The sequence below is a fragment of the Aythya ferina genome (assembly GCF_964211825.1).
Source record: "Aythya ferina genome assembly, chromosome: 5".
Classification (NCBI taxonomy): domain Eukaryota; kingdom Metazoa; phylum Chordata; class Aves; order Anseriformes; family Anatidae; genus Aythya; species Aythya ferina.
The window spans coordinates 30,630,568-30,643,441 of record NC_140301.1 but is presented as its reverse complement, the minus strand read 5'-3'; the positions used below and the strand labels follow the sequence as shown (position 1 = coordinate 30,643,441).

The 12,874-nt window shown below is 37.8% G+C and overlaps 1 protein-coding gene across 10 annotated transcripts in view; it reads left to right on the top strand.

Moving 5' to 3' along the window:
- Positions 1-12,874, top strand: part of NUMB (NUMB endocytic adaptor protein) — a 95,650-nt gene that overhangs the window by 71,521 nt on the left and 11,255 nt on the right. For 5 of the 10 annotated variants that reach the window (XM_084520059.1, XM_084520051.1, XM_084520054.1 and 2 more), the window contains 3 exons: positions 675-749; positions 5,976-6,053; positions 11,581-11,655. In XM_084520059.1, the coding sequence (XP_084376185.1) occupies positions 675-749; positions 5,976-6,053; positions 11,581-11,655 (228 nt within the window). The remainder of the gene's footprint in view (positions 1-674; positions 750-5,975; positions 6,054-11,580; positions 11,656-12,874) is intronic. The other 5 variants (XM_084520052.1, XM_084520057.1, XM_084520058.1 and 2 more) reach the window with 2 other exon arrangements.

Genomic DNA, 12,874 nt, shown 5'->3' with positions numbered 1-12,874 from the left:
TTAAGCATGGTATCCTAATTAAGGAAGCAAGTACCGGGAGATTTCAGATACCTCATGGCAGAATATTCTGTTGTGGAGTGGAACTTCTCTGTGCATTTTTAAATCCAGGTTTACTGCTGAATTGTGTCACCAGTCCTGGTTCTGGTATTTTAAAACCCTTTCTTCACTCTCTAGCTACTCTACAATACAAATGCCAAATTGCATAAAATTCTTACAATGCTATGTAAATTGGGGCAAATTTATTTGCCCTCTACCTTTCATTATAAAACTTCAGAATGCTTTTAATAGTTCCTATGGTTTTCTTCTGGAGTTAAGTACTTTCAATAAGGATACAATTGTTTGAGAGAACATTTCCTTCCCTTATCGAAAAGAACTGCAATTGGGAAGGGTAGGGGGAAACTGAAAAACATAAGGAACTTTTTTTTCCCAGAATGTAAAATGAAAGTACCCGAAGTTTCCTGAGCACTGCACTCCAGTGTATTTCTTGAAAATGCTTTTTCTATGGGCTAATGTTATTCTGGGTCATGTTGTTAATTTAAAAACTTCAGAACTTTCAGTTTCTATTCAATTAATGAATTATTTATTTTTAGGTAATGGTTGATAGTATAGATATACAGAAGCTGGTAGTTTTTAAAACTATTATGCTTTTTTCCTTCCTATTCTCTTTCCCACAGTACTTGGGACATGTTGAAGTGGATGAATCCAGAGGAATGCATATCTGCGAAGATGCCGTGAAGAGACTAAAATCTGTATGTACATTTGTTTCATGACAAAGCTGGCTTTGGGGCTGTGAGTGTTACTCAAAAAGGTCCGTTCGGCAGCAGTGCTCCAGCTAAAGCCTGAACTTTTGACCCACGTTAGGAGAACAGTTGGCTGGTCTGAGAGCACTGCTGTGGTGGTTAGGGGGACGTGCTAATCTGATGATGCGAGGGAGAGAGTTACAACTGTTCTTTCTACTTGCAGAAACTATTTGCAAAACAAATGTGTAAAAATCCTCTGTGACCTTTCAGACTAAGTTGGTACCCATATGGGGCTTCAGCCATTGTTTTTTAACAGGTCTTTCTCCCTCTCTCTTTCTCTCTCTCTTTTCTCCCCCTCTCCCTCTGTTGCCTGCCACTTTAATAGTGACTTAATTCACCTTTATTATACAAAATATTACTTGATTTAGGCTGCTTTTTTTTCTAATGCACTGCAACATCGTAGTTATGCATGAAATAATCTGGCTTGCATCTGCTCAAAGTGGCCTGGAGGCTGCCTAATTCTGATATGTCATGGACTGGGCTGCTCTTAGTTTGGCTTCTGTGAACGTTTGCTCGGGTAAATGGCACTCGTTCAGAGCTCTTTGTATTTCTATGGCTCATTTGAAGAGGTCTTGTCATCTCTTTCCTGTAGTATTAATATTGCAAAATCCCGTAGAAGTAGCAAACTCCAGAAAGTCAGAGATCAATCTATTGAGGGTCCGAGGCTAAAACAGCATTGAAGAGAAGAGGAGGAGAAATGACATTTGAATTTGAAGTCTGAATCAAGATAGAGAACTTCTGTGCTTTTCATCACTTCTCTTATGTGTCATAGCTATCTATACACAGTCTTCAGTAATGCCTAAAGAAATTCTTGTATCTTCCTGTCACAGCAAAATTACTGGAAGTAAATCAAATACTTCTGCACCTTTGCTAACTTAAGATCTCTGCTACTGGATATATTTTTTTTCCCCTCACCAAATGTGAGAGTTCAACTGGCTTCCAACTGAACCTGTTCTTTCCTTCTGCCTAGCACATAACAGAGGATTATAGATTATCTTTTCTTCTTTCTGTTGTGCTGCAAAGTTTCTGAATTAGTTTACTGCTCTGATTAAAATCAAGTCTTTTCATTCTTTTCTCTCTCAGCTAATGTATAGCAACCTGTTAAAGCCGCATACCATCTGTTCCCATTCAGTCCAACAGTGATTAGTGATTGATTTTTATTAAAAAGGACCACACAAAATATAAATGAGTTTCTTTGTTCTATGGATTTAGTTTATGTAGCTAAAATGCTAGTACTGACCACATAATGAATCGCATCCGTTTTTGTCCTGTTCTGGTTTTCATTGTATCAGGATACTTTCTGTTAGCACACCAAATAATGTTGCAGTATTTACTTTGTGCAGCTTCTTTCATTGTCTTCTCTGGGGAGCTATGCTGTGAAGTATTTGCTTTCTAGGCTTTTTATAAACTTCAAGCCCACAAGTCAGTTAAGTGTAGCTAAGCTTATAAATACTGAGGCATAGTGAAAGCATAGCACCCAATTTATCCTGGAATCCAGATAATCCCAGGATTGTGATTCTTGATCATCTGAATTACTGATTCAGATGTGAGAAATCTAGCTTCCATAGTGCATCCTCTGGAAGTAAATCACATTGTTTCCTATTCTGTGCTATGTGATTATTCCAAATTCTGGATGGCATCAATTCGTTGCCCATTCTCATAAATTCAACGTTTTTTCCAGATAATTTTAATTTCTTCTACTGTTTGAAGTTTTTGTTGCTTATCTACAAAATGGTCTCTTAAGATTGCTCCTTGCATTGTCTCATTTGTCAGTGCTGGAAGTTGAGAAGCAGGTGTGAAATTCTCAGTGGGCCCCAAGAGGAAGATTCAGATTACTGAAACTACTTTGTGCACTTCACGTGCTAGCCTCCATCAGGCCCAGGGTTCGTCTGGAGTTGCTTATTGCAATTCAAACCTTTTCCCCCCTTCCCAGCTCCCCACCCTGAGCATGTAGGTTTAAACTGGGAACTTTTCTTTAGGATTCTACCTTTATTGAAAGTTCTCTTCTGTACAATATATTCTCTTAATTAGGAAAAGCCATACCACTAGATGTTGTTTCAGCATACAAGGAATGCGATAAGAAAACAGTTTGTTCTTCTGGTAGTCTCGTCCTTTCACAGTGCTTGGTTGTTTTGTTGGGGCTTTCTCTTGGTCTTGGAAGGACTACAGGTTTGAGCTCAATCAGAAAGACTAGCTTAAGGAAAATCGGACTTCATTTTTAAATGTATGTGGCCTATGTTAATCTGTATTATTTTCTTCACAGGTAACATATAGGTTTTGTAAATCAGTCAGTAAATAATAGTTCTGTTCTCATAGAGGCAGAATCATTGAAATACTTGTAGTTTCTAAAACTAAGTTCTGTCTGCCTGTACTTTTTTCAGTAGATATCTTTTCCTCTTAATTCTTGTTCTCCAACAGTTTACAGTTCATTTGGGGAACTGAAATATGCTCTTTTTTAGGGCTGATTATTTGATTATAAAACATTTTATGGGATTTGTCAAGAAGAATACAAAACTGTTAATCTTTGTTTTAGGAATATCTTTATTTCTGCTTTGCTTTGTGAAAGAAAAGATGCAAACAAATTATTTTCTCTCTTTATTGTGGGGAAGTGTTCTTCCATTTTTTTTATTAGCTGGTGGTTTAATATACCATAATTACTTTTGAGCACTGCATCTTGCAGAACTTAAAACCAAATAATTGTAAGCATTTTGTTCAGGGATTTTTAAATTGATTACTGAGTAAAATAAGACATTTTTAGCTAGAGAATCCTTCATCCATCCTCTATTCTGTTGTTACAGTTCTGTAGCTCTCAAACTGCATTCCAACAGAACTATGATGTGCAGATTACAGTTTTGCTTACAATGAATGAAGTCAAACTTGAGTTATGTCACTTTTGCTGTCTGATGAAATGGTACAGCAGTTTTGTTAATAGATCAGAAACTACTATCGCTGTCTATTATTAACATTAGTTTATGTTACCAAAAAGCTTACATTTTTCTCTTAGGATATATTACTAACTGTATATTCATTTCATATCTGGTAGGATCCTCATATTTTGATACTAAGCACTAAATGGTTTCTTCAAAACTATTTCCCTGAATTACTGGAAAATTACTTTGTAAGGACACTGTAAGGTAGCTTTGTAAACATATTTGATTCAGGTATGGGGACATAGTATAAAGACAAAAGTATTCTCTCTCATGTCATGTTTTGATTTTTAAATCAGCTTTAGTGTGTAGTATTGGTTTCTAACTTGCCACTTTTTGTTTTAAATTATGCATTTGTTTTAATATATGTTCTTGTTTTAGCAGGTAAAGAGACATAATTTAATATTTTAAAACATGCATTAGTTATCTCTAAACTACATTAACTTAGTGGTGTTTAAAACCCATTTTGCATGATGCCTTTTCCATTAACATTTCTAGTTTATTAAAAATAAATAAATCTTGTTTAACAAGCATTTTGCTGAGAGCAAAATTAACCATCATCTAAAAATGAGGTAGCTTCTGGTGAATCTCTTTAGCTTTTGCTATCTTTAAAAAGCTGTTATTTAGCGTAATTGCTCAACTTGGCAGCAGCATCCAGCCCCTTCTCATTATGTATACAACGCTGTGATTAATCCATTAGTTCCCCTCTTAGTGTTCAGCATATCCTGTCCAAATATACATGACCGTTCTTGTTTCTAAAAACTGTTAAGCATTTCAGCTGACTACACTTAGAGATGTTCTTATACAGTGCCTGTGTTGACATAAATATCGTATGGATACTTGTTGAGAAGCTCTGTGGAAGGACATCGGGCAGAGAGAAGCACTCAGCAGCAAAAGTCAGGAAATGCAAAGTCGAGATTGACACTCCCTTCTTAACTTTGTTTCCTGGCTTTTGTTGGCTTGCGTCAGAACCATAGCTTTGTTTTAAATATAACCTTGTTTATCAATCAATTCTGGAGACACTGCCTCAGGATATTTGCAATAATATTTTTAATATAGCATTGTTATCAGCGAGCAACATGCTGGAGTGATATGGTGGTAATTTGGGGTCAGGGCTGTCAGAAAGCTGTGCTCTGTCTCATGTGGAATTCTCCACCTCCACCCCGTTACTGCTCTACCACAGTTTTCTTGCAAGCTAAATAATTTGAAAAAATAGCAAGAGCAGTGATACACTTCAGCACTGGCTTCCATCAAGTACTGAGCAGTGTGTAGCGATGCACGCAGGACACCAGGCCCAGAGAAGTATTCTCTCATCAGATCAGACAGATCTTGCAGATTTCTTTTCACAGTCTGGTAACAAAACAAAGCTAGTAAACTAAACTGCATGCAAATATGCTTAAAATTGAGTCCTGTGTTTTTTGTTTTTGTTTTTGTTTTTCTGAATATGAATTGGGCAATCATTATAATCACTTCCAGGCTGAAGAAATTCAGGAACTTGTAGTTCAGCTTTTTGTATCTTTGCCTTGGCCTAACTCCTTCTCAGAGCTGACTTTAAAGGGTTCTTGTTCAACCTATAAACCCAGAGCTGTAGAATGAATGTCCAGTAGTCGCATAATTTGTTTAAAGTCTTAAAAGACTGAAAGAGAAAAGGAACTCATTTGTGTTTTAGTTAAGGTAAGAAAAAATTCTTTACTGGTCAGAGAAGGACGTATAAAATGCAAAATGTAAGAGTAGCGTGTAAACCAAAATAAGAAATAAATGGAATAAAATGAAGCACCAAAAATTTTTCAGCATTTAACATTGTGTTATCCTAGCTACCATATGTGCTTCTCCAGCTTACATTCTCCACTTGCTTTGGGAAAAAGTGATCAATACAGAGCAAATTTGACGGTAACTCTGGAGTTAGAACTTTGCATTTCACAAGAGCCTGCACAGTGTTTTGATTGTTTAACCACTATGTCTGCTGCCAAGTTTTGTTTATAACCCAACTAAAGGGGACTAAACAAGGGAGAGTGAAAATAAAGTAACCACTTTGCATGAAATTGGGGCTGAGGTTCTCTTCTTTCCACCAATTTCAGGGCAGTAGCTTATTAGAATCGTGTGTGTGTCCTTTGATCTGCATTTTCATGGGATTATTTTCACATTTGCCTGTCGCACCTTCTCATGGATAACTCTAAAAACCCCTTCCTTTCCCTCCAAACCCTATTCTTGTGTGTGCTTGTTGGTTTGAAACCCTGGGACATTTTAGCTACCTTCAGTAATAGCGCTCGACTTGTCCCCCCTGTTCCTCCAGGAAAGGAAGTTCTTCAAAGGCTTCTTTGGAAAAGTAAGTTTAATGCCTCATTTGTGCTTGCACTATAAGGAGTTACATCCCTGGTATAGCACTGCCATAAAATTAGGGTGTTGAGAATTCCTTAATCTGTTTCAGAATATTTGTTTCTAAAATCCAAATCTTCCCAGACTTGGAAGTATATTGATCAAGTAAAGAATATGGTTGAAAAAGTGTCCTGAAATGGAAACTTAACTCTGTATGGACTGTATCAGAAATCCAGTGTTCTGAAATTATTTGGTCTTCCTGGAAAAAAAAAAAAAAAAAAAAGGTGAATTTTCCTTTTAATCCCTTAAACGTGTGCCAGCCTACATCACCTGGGCAAACATCTCCAGAACAGTTGGTGTCTGTGCCTGTAAGCACTGCAGGACTGGCTGCCTGGCACCGCACGCTTGCCCAAATGTTAGTGTGGGGAGAAAGCAGCGAGCCCACACGTACCATCTCCTAAACCCTTCTTTTTGGAGTACAGTCCAAATTCAAAGATGCGTGAAGATGAGACCAGGCATTTACCTGCTGTTTGTTCTTCTAATTGCAATTCTATTGTAGAGTAGAAAGCTTTGCTGTTTATCATTGCTCTTGTTTTCCTGCGGGCAGTGTCATAGACGTGAAGGGAAGCAACTGTTTGTCCTTATTAAGAATGTGCTGTACTGGAGACTGGATTATTATTTTTTTTATTCCTGCTGTCTACATCTCCATAAGGCAGTGTTTGTAAACCTCTAAAAGACCTCTTTGACCTCCCATCTGTTAACTGCCTCTGCATTTAAAATTCTTGTAGGACATTTCTGTGTAGTTTTTGTATGGAATAAATCTTAAGATACCGCTGTTGAAACATCTTCTTATAAGCTGAATCTTGGCTTAAAAAGAAACTAACAAGCTTGTAACTTACATACAAAAATCTTTCAGAGCAGGTTATTCTCTGCTCACACATTTGTCTTGGCTTTGCTTGAGAAGTAACTAAGAGCTTTTTCAGCTACATCTTTTTCATTTTTCACTCAGATTGTGGTGCGTGTCATAGAGGGACAGGTATCTCCTCAGTTCAGGTTTCTTCCTATGGTCTGGGAAAGCACTCTTGTGATGTGTAGAGATAGTGAAGAAGTAAGCTCTTTGTTGGAGGGGAGTGGAAGTGGGTATCAAAATACCGTATGTAGGAGATTAATCTGTCAGGTTGATCTGATCATTCCTACATGCAAACAAAATTTAAGAGCTGAGATCTACAAAGACTCGAGCGAAACATTCCGTTTGCTTTACAACTGAAAAGATGAATTTCTTCTTAGAATTTGTTTAAAACAAACATAAAAGACCTACCTCAACCTGATCAAATACCAGTTAGGAAAAAGAAAGCCATTATTTTGTGTTTGAAAGTAACGATAGGAAAGGACAGAGTTTGCATAGCACTTGAAAATCTCTTTTACTTTTTTAGGAATTATCTGTTAAAAATGCCAGCTTTCTCTTTACATCTTTGTCACTTTTTAATGAACTCCAGTACTTTGCCATAGCCTTGTAGATTTTTTTTGCCTTTTATAACATTTTGCCAAAGAGAAACCTACTTCTACTTTAGCCAGTGAAGTTACATTAATTAGTACTGAAACCACTGAAATCCATAGTGTTTAGATATCCCTGCAATGTTGGTATGTCTTTACTACCACTTCAGCCTACAACAGCTGGCCAAATCTAGGGAAAAATACAAAGAAAAAAAGTTATTCTCTTACTAATATTTGAGGAATAGTTATAACTAATAGCTTTTGTCTGTCTCATCTATAATTTCTCCCCAGATGCTTTGCTTTGGGATTAATATAACATTCCAAACCACAGAGTTGCTTGAAATTCGTGACTGGTTTTCAGAAGGTCCATGCAGATAGATTTGCTTCTTTCCCTGTCCACTTTTTTTCTCCGCCAGAAAAGTAAATCAGATTGTTGTGATTTAAAAAAAAAGTTGTGTCAGGAAGTGTTATTTAGTCCTGGACCTGACATTGAAAATACTTCATTTGCAGATTAAAATAAAAATAGGATGTCCATTGCCAGCTCCAGGTTAGACTTCTGCTGTTTCGTTTTGTGTACAGAAAGTAATTGAATCAGCAGCCTTTTTAGGCAGCTCTCTGTATTTCAGAACTAAGCCTTTTCTGCGTTAATGAATAGTAGTACAGATTCGATGATCTTTCTCATGTTTTGCTTCCCCTGAGTACGTGTATTTCTTGGCATGCAATGTTTTGTACAGAGACTGAGATGGACATTTTTCTTTTTGTATATCTCAGGCTCCAGAAACATCTTACAGCTGGCTTTAAGTCGCTTGCCAGAACAAAATAGGCAGATACCAAGAACTCCGTAATCAGCCAAAAGACTAGAAACGATTTAGAAGTATTTAAAAATGCATTATTGGGCAGCATTCATTCTGTTCTGGTATCCTTAAAGCTTTACTTTCCACCTTGGAGTGCAGCTGCTACTTAATTCCATGTCCTATCACTTCTGACAGTCCAATTGTCACGTCCAGCACTGCAGTTCAGGAGCCGTGCGTTTCAGTTTTAGTCGGCTTCATTTTCTTTTCTTTGATGCCCGTGTCTAGGGCGCTGCCTGCTTGTCTGAGGGGTTTCCATCACGCTTTGTTTTTAGCCTTGCCTTCTGTTCTCGAGGGTGCCTCACCTACCTTCCTGAGGCTTCTGAGGGCTCTGAAAGGAGTAAGAGAAGGGGTCTCATGCTGAAGCAGATTACCAGCCTCCCAGAAAATGCTAAGTGAGCTTCCTAGCGTGGCTGATTCAGCACTGCCAAATCAGGCTCCTGGGAGCTGGTGCCCTGAGTGGCTCCCCTCCAGCAGCGTCGTCATCCAAAAGCATGTATGTGAGGACAGCCTACTGGTACGGACAGCTAGATGGGTCCTGATATACGCTTATCCATATCAGGAGTGCAGACATCTGCATTCTAATCACAATCTCCTTGGCAATATCCCACGTTAATAGAGTAGTACATTGATTTATGTAGCCAATATAAACTAATTTGGCGAAGCTGTGTTCTTTAATGCATCAATCTCTCCACAGATAAAATGAGGATTCGGTAGATGGAGAAATCATATGTTTCCCAGTGGTAGTAGCTGTGGGTTTAGGATAGAGAGGGTAAGAATTTATTCTAAGCATTGCATCCACCATAAATCTAGAAGAAAGGATTTGGAAGGTAGACTTGCTTTGGCTTTCTCTTAGTGTAACAAACCTGCATTTGATTATCTTGCTTGAGGAAGCTTACATGTCCAGTACAAGAGGAGGATTATTTAGCCTTTTATTTTTATTTTGAGAAATAAGGAGTTCCATGCCTTAGCTATTTCTAAGTCCTCATTTAGTAAAATAGCAGATGAGGACTAGCTCTGCAGAAGTTCAGTATTGCTTTATGAAGCATCCATCTGAGTTAAACCCAGTTTGTTCAATGCAAACTTCAGCTACCATTCACTGTTTCACTCTGCAGAGAGAAGGTTGGTTTTATTTGCTGGGAAAAGACATCCTAGTTTGTTGGTAGTCCAAATGATGGATATGATGGTAGTCCAAACCGAGCAGTTACCCACAGGCGTTGTCTTCTTGCAATTTTTCATGTCACTTGAAATGAGAATTTTAGGACTACTAATGGCTTGTAAGAAACAGGTACTCCTTTGTAAAACAGTTTGAGACAAATCTCTACAAGCCATCTCTTGTTAGGATTAACAGGGATTTTTAGGCTATGAAAGCTACCTGAGCACTGAAAATACATACTGTATTTTATGCTCGTTGATGTTTACTGCCTCTTAAGACTAAAAATTACAGGCAACTTTTAAATGCTAAAATGTTTTTTTATGTGTATGATGGTAACTTTAAATACATCCTCTTTTGTGAACAATACTCTTTCCATTAGGCATTCCAGAGTCTGAAAGCTTTACTTTAGACCTTCTCTGGGATATTCAGCAGGCTGGATGGACATTTAGAAACTTGCTTCTGCAAGCACTTCTGTAGCTTGTTTTCATACTGTGCTTGCTTTCTCTCCTGTCTCTTTTATTCACTGTTCTGCACAAGTCAGTGCAGTTCTGTTCTCACCAAGCTGTCTGAAAATGCTCTGGTTGTCATTGCTGCTTCAGAAATTGGGACAGATAGTTCCTCCCCAAAAACAAACACAAGTCCTGCCAGGCTGGTTTTCTTCACACTTTCTGCTTTCTCTGAGAGTGAAACCAATGTGATATAGCAGGTGATTTATCAGCCCAAGATGATGATGATGATAATAATAATAATAAAAATCATCCTTACAATGTTAAAATCAGAGTTGCTAATTTGGAACATGCAGTAGTTTATGCCAGAATGTGTCCTTGCTCAGCTAAGTGCCATATGATTATAAATTATATGCATCTGTAGTGAATTATTAAAAATAAAATGCAATTTTTGCACAAAGCCACTAGCTGATATCCCCCCGATCACCCTTCTTTTTCTGTTATTGTTGCTCTGTTCTCTTTCAGCAGTGGTCAGTGGCAGCTGCCATTAGCAGCCCCAAACTAACTAAACCTACTGCTTCAAAAAAAGTTACGGGGAGAATAGTTTATTAACTTAAAGGTTAAAAAAATAGAGAGTATGGGACTTTGAATCAAAGTAACATATTAAAAATAGTGGGGTTTTGGTGGTAGTAGTTCTCTGTAACAACCCACAGAATATTTCGACACATTGTGCCTATCTGATGAATTCGTTTCAGAAGAATGTTGTCTTGTGTTTATACTGTTTTCTGCAACTCTCCCTTAAAACATAAACAGTTCAAAAAGAATCTGTAGTTGATACAGCTCCTGAAGCCTTCCTGTGTTTCCCACTTTTACTCACCCTCAGCTTGTGGCAGCTGAAAGTTCCCACAGTCAGATCTTGGATAACAGCCAGAGTGCTCCTCCGCTGCTTCAGCCTGCCACACGATTGCTTTTCCAAGATACGCATCCGATGGTTAACAAATCACATTTTTCTACCTCTCCTCCAAGGTGTGACATTCACCTCTCAATAAATTAGTAAAATGTGTTTGGATGATTGATCTTAACATTAAGCTCGTAACACCATAACCAATGATTTCTGGGTGCTTTTAACACTGGTTTAAGGTGATGCCATGGTTCTGCCATGCGAGTATAGGGGCAGAGGGTAGGGCTGTTGGAAATACCAGGTAAGAATTTTCCTGTGTTTAAACTTCACTCAAGCTACCTGGGGTGTAACTCCTTATGAATTAGTGTTATCTGACTCTTTAGTGGAACTCTTCACCCACTTGGTCAGTCTTGAATCCTTTACTGTACATGGATGTACACCCTATTTTTGACTCCACCTGTTCCGTGCCCTCTCCCCATCCCCATGATGTGCTCTTTCTGAAATACTGGCTTTGGCTTGGTTCTCTGAATGTTTTGCAACTTGGATTGAGTATCTGGCTTTGGGCACCCCACTGAACGTGGACTTCATCTACACTTAATGTTATGGTTCTTGGAAAGGGGGAATGAGTGGCAGTCTGATACCGTTGACATAAAACTGTTTTTCTCTCTTTCTTTTTCTTTTTTTGAAAGACTGGGAAGAAGGCGGTTAAAGCAGTCCTGTGGGTTTCGGCGGATGGACTCAGAGTTGTAGATGAGAAAACAAAGGTTAGATTTCCCTGGACAAAAGTTCAAAGTTTCTTTATAATTACATATATGCTATAACTTTAAATGACCATCAACCTTTGTCTTAATGCAAATGTTGGTATCTGAAAGAAAGATTTAAGTGTATAGTTGGTTTAATCATTTCTTGCTTAGTAAACATATGTATGCCTGTTAATTTTGTTTCTCTATTAATTTCACAGTACTCTGAAACCACATTTGATAAAATGTGGCAGGTAGCTTGGAGCTATTTTTGTTGTATTTGCCTGAAGAACCGTTTTTCCTGATGACTTCTGTTGACAGTGAACTTGTAGCGAGTCCCTTGGCTTTGGTTCTGTACAGCTGCAGAAGGCCATGAGAGAAATACATGAGGAAGTTCATGTTAATCGATATAATTTCAATGCATTCAAATCCTAGAAAAGGCCTGAATAAATGAGAACTAGCTTCCAGAAATATGAGGAGGAGAATACATGAAATAGGGTTGTCTCTATACTAAACATCTTAAACTCCCTTCAAATTTAAGATAAATGGATATCAAATTCTGTAATTCCTAATTTTAGCATCTAAGCTGTTGGTCTCAAGTCGAAGACTAATGTATTCATGGCTTCCTCCTAGATTGTTTTAGATTTTTTCATTGGGAAATAGCACAATGTGTAGTACAAAAATGCCTGTGTACAGGTAAAAGCAAACAATTTTTGGATTTAGCTAGATGTAGGCAATTAGAAATAAGAGCTTTAGGCTTGCCTCTGTAAGGTTACTTCTATTTTAAAAGATGACGTGGCAATCAGAACAATTTTAATTAGTCTGAAATTAATTTGCTCGATATTCATGTCTTTTAACCCTTACTTTGTTGACCTAAAAGATGATTTCTGCAAGCCAACAGTGAGGATCGGGTAGAGATAATTCATATCCCTCTGCAGTCCAGTTACCCGGTGAACACCTGCTCTGTGGATAGACATCTCCGGGGCTGTTGTTAGAGTATGCTTCCTCAGCTCTGGAGTTTCTTTTAAGAATTTAGTATCAAATACAAACGTACTGAGGCAGGTGAATTCGGTCTACTGATTGCCTTTTAAAAAACAACAAATATATATACTTAGAAATGTTATTGCGTATATTTCATCCTTTAAAATTAATTTTAATAAGATGTGCAGACCTTGGAGGTAATTAAAAGCATAAGGCTTAAAAAGAGAATATAATATTGCCTCCTGGTGGTTGGATACATTAG